This window comes from Zootoca vivipara, chromosome 2 (genome assembly GCF_963506605.1).
Source record: "Zootoca vivipara chromosome 2, rZooViv1.1, whole genome shotgun sequence".
NCBI classification, from domain to species: Eukaryota; Metazoa; Chordata; class Lepidosauria; order Squamata; family Lacertidae; genus Zootoca; species Zootoca vivipara.
In genome coordinates, this window is record NC_083277.1 from 18,401,597 (window position 1) to 18,411,557 (window position 9,961).

A 9,961-nucleotide genomic window follows, 5' to 3' on the forward strand; every position below is an offset into this window, starting at 1 on the left:
ACGCCCTGACCCATTATGCCACTATTTCCCCGGTTTATAACTCCTCCCTCCCTTTCTCTCTGCTGTTTCCTCTAGGTTGAATTTCAAATTGTGGGCTCCTCCAGGCAGGGATTTTACTTGCTTGTGCTTTGTGAAGCACCATGCATATTGATGACACAGTACGATTTAGCAGATTATAAAAATTCTGCAAGAGATTTCCATCTCCACCCTCACCCAGCCTCAGTTTTGTAGCATTTGCTTATGGAGAACCTGGATTGGATGTAAAACTAATATGCCTGAACTGTAACTATGTCCTTAGAATTAATAGGGAGAGTAAGAAAAAGAGGGAACTTGTACACTGACCGGGTTAAAAACAAATAAACAGCTGGATCAACATAACAAGAGTGCCAGTGGCCCCTCTAGTCCAGCTTCCTGTGTTCACTCTGGCCAAACATACACCTTTGTGGACCTGAGCATAATAATAATAATAATAATAAATAATAATTTTTTATTTATACCCCACCCTCCCCAGTCAAAATCGGGCTCAGGGCGGCTGACACCAGTAAAATTACAATAAGACGTAAAAGAAAGAAAAACAATTAATTAAAATATGGGTTAAAATACAGTTTAAATTTTAAATTTTAAAATGCAGTCTCATTTTAAAATAGCCCAAATCAAAACCATATGGGAGGAAAACAGGGGTCAGACTGAGTCCAGCCCAAAGGCCAGGCGGAACAGCTCCGTCTTGCAGGCACTGCGAAAAGATGTCAAATCCTGCAGGACCCTGGTCTCCTGTGAGAGAGAGCATTACACCAAGTCGGGGCCAGTACTGAAAAGGCCCTGGCCCTAGTTGAGACCAATCTAACCACCTTATGGCTCGGGATCTCCAAAATGTTGTTATTTGTGGACCTTAAGGTCCTCCACGGGGCATACCAGGAGAGGTGGTCCCGTAGGTACAAGGGTCCTAAGCCACATGGGGCCCTCTCCCTTCCTGCTATTTCATATTCAGAACCGTTACTGTCTCTGACTGTGGAGGCAGAGCATAGCCATAGCTGGTGTTCTGTTTAGCATGTTGAATTGCTAGGCACTAAAAGGACTCGGCGTACAGCACGTGGCAGAAATGGGCGGAAAATGTTTATTGTATGCTTATGCATAGATACCTCTGGACAAATGATAATGGCACTTAATAGCACTGTGTTTTCTGGTGGTTCTGAACACCTTGTAAACAAAAGTTTAAATGAAGATGGGAAGGGGGGGCAGTAGTTCTGGGGTCTGGGGCAAAAGACCCTCTGGGACTTTCAGGCTCCCTGGGTCACCCTCTAAAACAATGCCCCTGGTCAAAGGTGTGTCATGGGCCTGAAATGGATGAAGGACAAGTGATCTGGAGTAAAACCTCAGACGTGGGGATCTGTTCTTTTCCAGCAGGTGAAAAATGCTGAGCGAGAGCGAGGCGCAGACATCTCTCCAGGAAAGAACCGAGCAGGAGATTCTGCAAGACGCTTTGCTGGAAAGACCAGGCGCCAACATTTCCCAAGGCCTGGATCAAGAGGAAGGCTGTGCAGTTCAGTGCGATCCTGAATTGCCGCAGGCGTGCCAGCCGAAGAAGAGGAAGTGCAAGTCCTCCCGTCGCGAGGAGACTGCCCTTGATCTCAGCAAGAGAGCAGTGAAGAAGAAAAAGGTCCCCCAGCCGGCGAAATCCTACAACTGCCCCGATTGCGGGAAATGTTTCAAGCGGTGTTCCCCTCTCATAAGGCATCGGAGGACCCACACCGGTGAAAAGCCCTACGTCTGCCGTGTGTGTCTGAAATGCTTCAGCGACGGCTCTGCCCTTGTGAAGCACCGGAGGATCCACGCTGGGGAGAAGCCTTACACCTGCCCCGAGTGCGGGAAAAGCTTCTCCCAGAGCTCGACGCTTATCGCACATCAGAGAATTCACACGGGCGAGAAGCCCTACAAATGCCCCGTGTGCGGGAAAGGCTTCAGTGTCAGCTCCAACCTCGTGGCTCACCAGCGGATTCACACGGGGGAGAAACCTTACGAATGCTCCTTCTGTGAGAAGAGCTTCCTCGTCAGCTCACACCTGATCAGGCACCAGAGGATCCACACGGCGGAAAAACCGTACATTTGCCGGGAGTGTGGCGAGTGTTTCACGCAGAGCTCTCACTTGGTCGTCCACAAGAGAATCCACACGGGGGAGAAACCTTACCTGTGCGCCGTGTGCGGGAAGAACTATCGGGGGATCTCGGACTTCATTCTGCACCAGAGAATCCACACAGGTGAGAAGCCATACACCTGCTTGGAGTGTGGGAAGAGCTTCCGCCAGAGCTCGTGTCTAACTAAACACCAGAGAATCCACACAGGAGAAAAACCTTACGAGTGTCACGAATGTGGGAAGAGCTTCAATCGGAATTCACATCTTACAAGGCACCAGAAAATTCATACTGGGCAGAGGGATGCCAGGCAGGTGCTTATAAAATAAAAGTCTTCCGTTCTGAAATGGAAAGTTAGGTTCATTGCCATCACTGGCATTTGGCGAGGAGAGAGTCTAGCTGGTGGACATTTTCCTGTCTATTGCTGTAGCCTTTGTTGTACCATCCTGCACCAGGGATGTCTCTAAAAGAATCCAAGATTTTCCCAGAATTTGATCTGCTGCTGCTGTTAACCTTGTTGTATGAAGATGGTTAATCTAATTGCTGTTGCTTTTGGAACAACAGTTTTTGGGCAACTGTATCCCTGCAGAAAACCTGTGCTTGTGAACCTACCAGCTCATAAGTTTTATCCTCTTAGACTGTAAGGCGTGAGATACTCTTAATGGTCTTCCTGAGAATCCACGGAATGTCTTGCTTTATCCTAGGAGGTGAACTTGAAATGGACACTCTCATGATGAGAACTCTATAGTCTTCCTTCCTCTGGGGTATTCCAATGCACCTCGATTGCACCGTTTCATATGATAAGCTGGGTTTGAACAATCCCTGGTGCAAACGCTCTTGACTGTTACTAGCAAGTCGCTTTCCCAGTTTAGGCTAAGAAAGAAGGATTTGCCAAACTCTATACAACAAGCAAAGACAGAAGCTGAAGGACAGGGGTCTTTGTACATCAGGGGTTCCCAAACCTGCCCCTGCACTTCCTTGCCGACCTCCTGAAAATTGCTTAGGGTCTTGGTTGACCATCTACTGATTTTCTTCTGCCTGTTGTAGCAATTGTGCTGTGCTAAACGCCAAATGGTTTTTCCATTGCATTTCCATTGCTTCGGTTGAATTGCAATTTGAACGCAATAATATACAATGTTAGAAATAAAAGACACAATAAAAAAATACAGCTAAAAATTACAGCAAATGTTGAATGTTGACATGCTGCAGACCACCTGAATGAAGCGTGTGGATCACTCGTGGTCCACAGACCACAGTTTGGGATCGCCTCTTCCAGATCAAAAACCAGCTTGCTATATCCAGGAGCAGTATAGCTGTCCGTCCTCTCTAACCTCACCTTCTTTGGGTTGCAATTCTAAATTCCATCTCTAGGGAGTGAGTTACAAGAAAGGAGATTCTGACTAAACATCAGGAAAAGCTTTCTGACACTTAAGAACTGTTTGACAGTGGAACAGTCTTCCTCGGGAGGTGGTGGATGGCCATCTGTCAGGGATGCTTTAGTTGAGATTCCTTGCATTGCAGGGGGTTGGAGCAGGATGATGCTTGGTATCCCTTGCAGCTCTACGATTCTGTGAGTCTGCTGTTCTTAACACCCAGGGTCTGTAGGGGAGAAGGCGGTCTTTCTATTCTATTTGATTCTATTGCTCCAGAGAAGCGGACATGGAGCAATGGATTCATACTAACTACAAGAAAGAAGATTCCACCTAAACATTAGGAAGAACTTCCTGAAAGTAAGAGCTGTTCGGTAGTGGAATTTGCTACCAAGGAGTGTGGTGGAGTCTCCTTCTTTGGAGGTCTTTAAGCAGAGGCTTGACAGGCATATGTCAGGAATGCTTTAATGGTGTTTCCTGCTTGGCAGGGGGTTGGACTGGATGGCCCCTGTGGTCTCTTCCAACTCTACGATTCTATGATTCTTTCAGGTATTTGGGGCTTGAGCCATTTAGGAGTGCAAACACTATCATCAGCACCTTGAGTTTGGCCTGGAAACAAAGTGGCTTGCAGAGAGCTTTGGTGAAGGGCAGAAATGACAGGCATTTTGTCCCTTGCATCTTGTTGTTGATCCATTGGCATTGATAAGGACCTGTATGCCACCTGATGCCAATCCCACTTACACTGAAGTAACTTCCCTAGACCTTGCCGAAGCAAATACAGATGGGATGACCGTAGGAATTGCAGAGGCTTTGGGGATGTAGAGTATATTATGTGGAGAACTGGTAGGTTTCTCTTACTGTGAGCAGTGAAAGATGAACAATTAAAGAGATGTTTGTCGAAGTAATAGGATCATTATCTTTCTGCAGTGCCTTTAACAAATGCATCACAGACAAAGCATGCAGCTTGTGTCATCTCCATGTTGGAAAAGCAGCATCTGCTGAACTTCTGCCTGCTATGCTGATGCTAAAGGATGGAACAAACAAACCAGCAGCAACGTTAGTTAGTGCAAAAGCATTTAATTTAACTGTTTCCATTCCTGTGGAGCACTGATGAAAATGATTGAAGCACATATTTTCTTGCACCCGTTACTTTAGAAGAAAATGAACTAATGAAACTCCACTCTGAAGCAGAACAGAATATACAATATTTTGTATACAATATGAACATATACAATATGAACATATACAATATGTTCAGGTTCTCTAAAGTGATGGTTCTCATTCACACTGTTTAGGAATGTTATCAGTTTGGAGTGTGGGTGGTTTTTTTGTGTGTGTATGTGTGTTTTCCCTTTCAGTTTTTATGCCTTCCTTCTTCGTTTGTGGGGAGATAAATGTGACTGGACTCCTTACATTTTTTTTGGAAGATTTAAGTTTTAAAAAGCCATGCAAGCTGTGAGTTTTGCAACATTTACAAGGGTCGCAAATAACCATAAATTGTATGATCATTCAATAAACAAATGCAGTGCTTTATAGTGTGCTTTGATTCTCATAATCTTCTGAGCAAGGCTGGGGGAATGCAAATCCATGGATCTGGATGAAACCTACAAAGCGTTGCCAGATTTGAAGTGGGAGGTTTGTGCTGTGCTTCACAGTTCATGAGAAAGTGAGAAAGGAAGTACCTGTAAGAAGAGCCCTGCTCCATCATGCTGAAAGCCCAGCTAGCCCAGCATCCTGCTTCCTGCAGTGACCAATCAGAAGCCTTCAGGAAACCCATAAGCAGGGCAAGAGCATAGTAGCCCCCTCCTGCTGTGACTCCCCAGCAGCTGGCATTCAAAGTTTGCTGCCTCTGATCCTGGAGGTAGCCATTGTCATGGCTAGTAGCCACGCATAGACATGTCCAATTCTCTCTCTCTCTCTCTCTCTTTCTCTCCTCCTCTTCTTCTTCCTCCTCCTCTTCCTTCTCTGGAAGTCCTGCAACTTGGGACTCATCTACACAGCTGCAAACAAAACGTTTAAAATGTGCTGTAAAGTGCAATATACAAATGTGACACTAGATGGCGACAGTGAGCTATGCAAAATTCAATGTATTTTTCAAAACCTTTTTAAAAGGCATTTTCACAGTGTTTTTTAAATATATGCGTGTAGATTCCATCTTGGTGGCCATCACTGCACCAGCTCAATGGCAGAGCGTCTGCTTTGCATGCAGGCAATACAAGGGTCCAATCCCTTTCATTTCTAGCTAGGGCCAGGAGAGGTTTCTGCCTGAAACCCTGGAGAGCTGCTGCCAGTCAGTGCAGACAATACAGTACTGAACTGAATAGATCAATGATCCAACCTGCGCTACAGTTCTAGGAGCGTGTGTGCCCTTCGCCCACATCCCTGAAAAACGAGATAGAAACTTATGCAGGACTCACATTGAGGGTTGTTCAGAAAATGTTTAAACAGTAGATTCAGACCACATCAAAGGTTTCTTTGGGTAGCCAAGAGAAGCACCCATTTATTATAAAACAACAAAGAAATTAACCATCAGCTGGATAATATGGTGCAGCATAAACATGAGGTCACAAGTAGGTAGCCGTGTTGGTCTGAGTCAAAGCAAAATAAAAAAAATTCCTTCAGTAGCACCTTAAAGACCAACTAAGTTTTTATTTTGGTATGAGCTTTCGTGTGCATGCACACTTCAGGTATCTGAAGAAGTGTGCATGCACACGAAAGCTCATACCAAAATAAAAACTTAGTTGGTCTTTAAGGTGCTACTGAAGGAATTTTTTTATGAGGTCACAAGTGCATTTAAACCAATAGCTTAACACATTCACCTTCCTAGCCTAAAGAAATGAGAGACTCTAGTCTACAAGGAAAAATAAACACTGGAGTTATGTCACTCCTAGGAAATAGAGAAAGACTGCAAAATTTCTACCTACAATGTGATTGGCAAGGTCTTGCCATGCCGTGCATTTTGTTTCATAACATTTATACACTGCTTGATTGTTTAAAAAACAACCTGAAAGGGGTTTATACATGTGAAATATGGATATGGTAGAGTGGAGAGCAAATGTATACGCCTGGGGTGCATGTGTTTGTAATATTCCTTCCAGATGGGCTTCAATATTATCATCTTGCCTACATGTGGGGCAAATTTCTACATGCAGGGAAGGGAACAAGCTTTCTTTTACAAATCCCTAAGTGTCAAGACAGGAGTGCCTGGCGTGCTATGGTCCATGGGGTCACGAAGAGTCGGGCACGACTAAACGACTAAACAACAACAAAGTGTCTGAAATGAAGCCTACGAAGGCCAGCAGTGCTTGTTTGGAGGCACACTCATCCCTAAGGAAACTGATTTAACGGGTTTTCCTGGTTGACAGAGGGGTTATCAATGCAAGTCCCCTTCTAGTCTCTGAAATCAGGAAGCCTGTTGTTGCCTTGTGTGCCACAAACAGGGTCAGGGCTACAGAGGGACTGGTTTTCTACTACAATGGAAGCGAGACTGATGCCCTGATCCATTGCAACAGATCAAACCGAAGTCAGAAGAAGAAGCATTCTCCCAACCCATTTGGTATATGGCAGCTTCCTATCTTCTAGGTGCAAGGATCCAGATATGGCCAACCAGGTCAGGAGAGGCAGCTACAGAGGTTGCTGGACCCAGGTCCCAACCATAGCTGCCAACTCCCGGATTGAAAAATCTGGGATCAGCAGCGGCGCAGCAGCGGACGTCGCTTCTACGCATGTCCAGACATGCGCAGAAGTGACTTCCAGTGCCGGGCTGCCCGTGTCTGCATGTCTGGGCACCAGAAGTCGCTTCAGACATGGCCGCCGGCAGGAGCTGCATTCCAAATCCGGGGGAATTTACGGGATATAAATATCATTCGGGATAACAGCGGGAAATGGTAACAAAATACGGGGGTTTCCCGCAAAAAATGGAAGACTTGGCAGCTATGGTCCCAACTTTGAGTCTGACAACTCGGAGTTGAACCAGGCAGGACCCCAAAAGGCGGAGCCTCCAGGTTCTGCCAAGACACCAGAACCCTCAATGCCCAGAGACTTTGTGTTCTGCAATGCTTGTTTGTAGGCACAGGGCGAGAGACCAGCTCAGAACTGACCCAATCTTTGGCTCCAGCCTCAGAGGTTGCCGCTTGAAGCTCCCCACTTTCCCAGGAACTGGCAGTGCTGCAATCAGTTGGGTGTGCAATGCTATCAGACAAGTACTGTAGTCTCTGCACCCAATGACCTGTCCAGGGTCCTGAAAGGCTGCTCTTTTCTTGTCCAAGGTCTTCCTCTTCTCTCAGGGATGGGGAACCTGTTCCCCAACAAAAAAAAGAGCACAAGAATATTAAGAAAGGTCCTGCTGGATCAGGCCAATGACCCATCTAGTCCAGCTCCCTGTTCTCACAGTGGCCAACCAGATGCCCGTGGGAAGCCTGCAAAAAAGGCCTGAGCGCAACAGCCCTTTCTCCTTCTGCGGTTTCCAGAAGGGTCTCCATTGTCTCCCAAGACAGACAGATGCCAACCGACCAACTTCTTATGTTCTTATAGTCTCCCACATAGAGAGCACCCATGGTGTCTCTTTCTCCCTTGTGGGTTCTCAGAGCTGAACTGACAGGGAAGCTTCTCCCACGCTAAAGACACCCACAGGGTGTATCTCCTGTGTGACTTTTCTTACAACCCACCTAGGACTTCTCCCTCTTATGGGCTGAGTCATGATGCCAGAGCTCTGAACAAAGCTTCGCTCATATTGGCCATAACTTAAACCATCTTTCTCCATTTATTTCATTCAAGGCACTTGTGCTATTAGGGTGATTGGTTGGGAAGGCAAAGCATGCAACAGGCCAACCGAGATGATATTTTAATCCCACCTCCAAAGTGTCCCACAAAACATTTTTTTTTTAAAAAAACCCACACTAATAAAATATACAATCCGTTCCAGAGGTCTGGTTGTAAACCAAAACGGGTTGTAACCCAAGGCGCACTTTCGCCAATAGGGCCTCAAAAAAGAAAAGAAGAAAAAGAAAAAAGGGTTGTAATCCCAAAAAAGGGACACACACTTCAGGGTTTGACGTGGTTGTAATCCAAAACGGTTGTAATCCAAAATGGTTGCAAACCAAGGCACAACTCTAATACCACTTTGCAGTGACACTTAAGTGCTAGCAGTAATACCACCTGGATTATGGTTTGGGATTTCCGTAACTGAGCCAGGATAAAAATTACATAAAAAACCATTTATAGCAACACCACACTTGGAATACTGTACTGTGCACAGTTCTGAACGCTGCTTCTCAATAAAAGGATATTGTACAGTTGGAAAGGGTGCAGGAATGACAATCGAAATGATTAGGGGACTGGAGCAACTCCCCTACAAAGAAATATTACAACATTGGGGAGAGGGAATAAATAAAGGGAGGATATGACTGAGGGTTATAAAAATATGTGTGATGTCAAGGAAGTAGATGGGCTTCTTCCTCTGATAACTCAGGGTCATCCAATGGAACTGAACGGTATGAAATCCGGGGCTGATGGAAGCATGTGCTTCTTCACAGGGCAGACAGCTGCGCAGTGGAATTCACTGTAGTAAGATGCAGTGGTGGCTGCCAACTGGGACAGCTTTAAAAAGAGGATTAGACAAAGCCATGAAAGATAAGGCTATCAACAGGTACTAGGAATGGGTTCTAATTGCCAGGATCCCAGGCAGCAGGCCTCTGAAGACCAGTTGCTGTGGGGAGTAAGAGGGCTGTCCTGCTTGTAGGTTTCTCATATGCAGCTGGTTGGTTATTGTGAAGATCGGGAGGCTGAGAGCAGAGAGGCATTTGTGGACTGAAGCAGCAGGTCTCAATTCATGTTCTCTCTCTCTCTCTCTCTATATATATATACAGAGAGAGGGAGAGCGAGCAGGCTTCCTCAACCTCGGCCCTCCATATGTTTTGAGACTACAGTTCTCATCATCCCTGACCACTGGTCATGGCTGTCGAGTTCTCCCCTTCTTTAAGGGAAATTCCCTTATGCTGAATAGGCTTCCTTGCGAGAAAAGGGAAAACTTGACAGCTATGCCACTGGTCCTGCTAGCTAGGAATCATGGGAGTTGCAGGCCAAAAACATCTGGAGGGCCAAGGTTGATGAAACCTATATAGAGAGAGAGAATGAATGAATGTAATGAGTCACACTCCAACTGATCTATCCAGCTGCTGCCTTGCTTAATGGAAGGGCAGCATGGAAGACCGTGTTCATGGAAGATCTTACTCGGCTAAGACGAGAGGCAACCGTCTCTACCATTCGGGATAGTGTTCTCCCCCCTCTTTTTTTGTCACTTTGGGTGCATTCTTTATGCTGAAAAGGGAGATAGCCAAACCAAACCAAACCAGACCAGCTTTGCTCGTGGACTCCAGAGCACCGATCCTATGATAAGCCTCAGCCGCCGATTGCCCGGAGCAGGCTCAACGCGCAGTTCAATCCTAAGAGTGCTTCTCAGAG

At 46.0% G+C, this 9,961-nt stretch overlaps 1 protein-coding gene across 1 annotated transcript in view; it reads left to right on the forward strand.

Annotated features, from left to right (window-relative positions):
- The window catches only part of LOC118080930 (zinc finger protein 271-like), a 36,353-nt gene extending 30,661 nt beyond the window's left edge, over positions 1-5,692 (forward strand). The window contains exon 3 of the mRNA XM_060270874.1: positions 1,732-5,692. Within this exon, the coding sequence (XP_060126857.1) occupies positions 1,732-2,458 (727 nt within the window). The 3' untranslated portion in view covers positions 2,459-5,692. The remainder of the gene's footprint in view (positions 1-1,731) is intronic.
- The last annotated feature ends 4,269 nt before the right edge of the window (positions 5,693-9,961 follow it).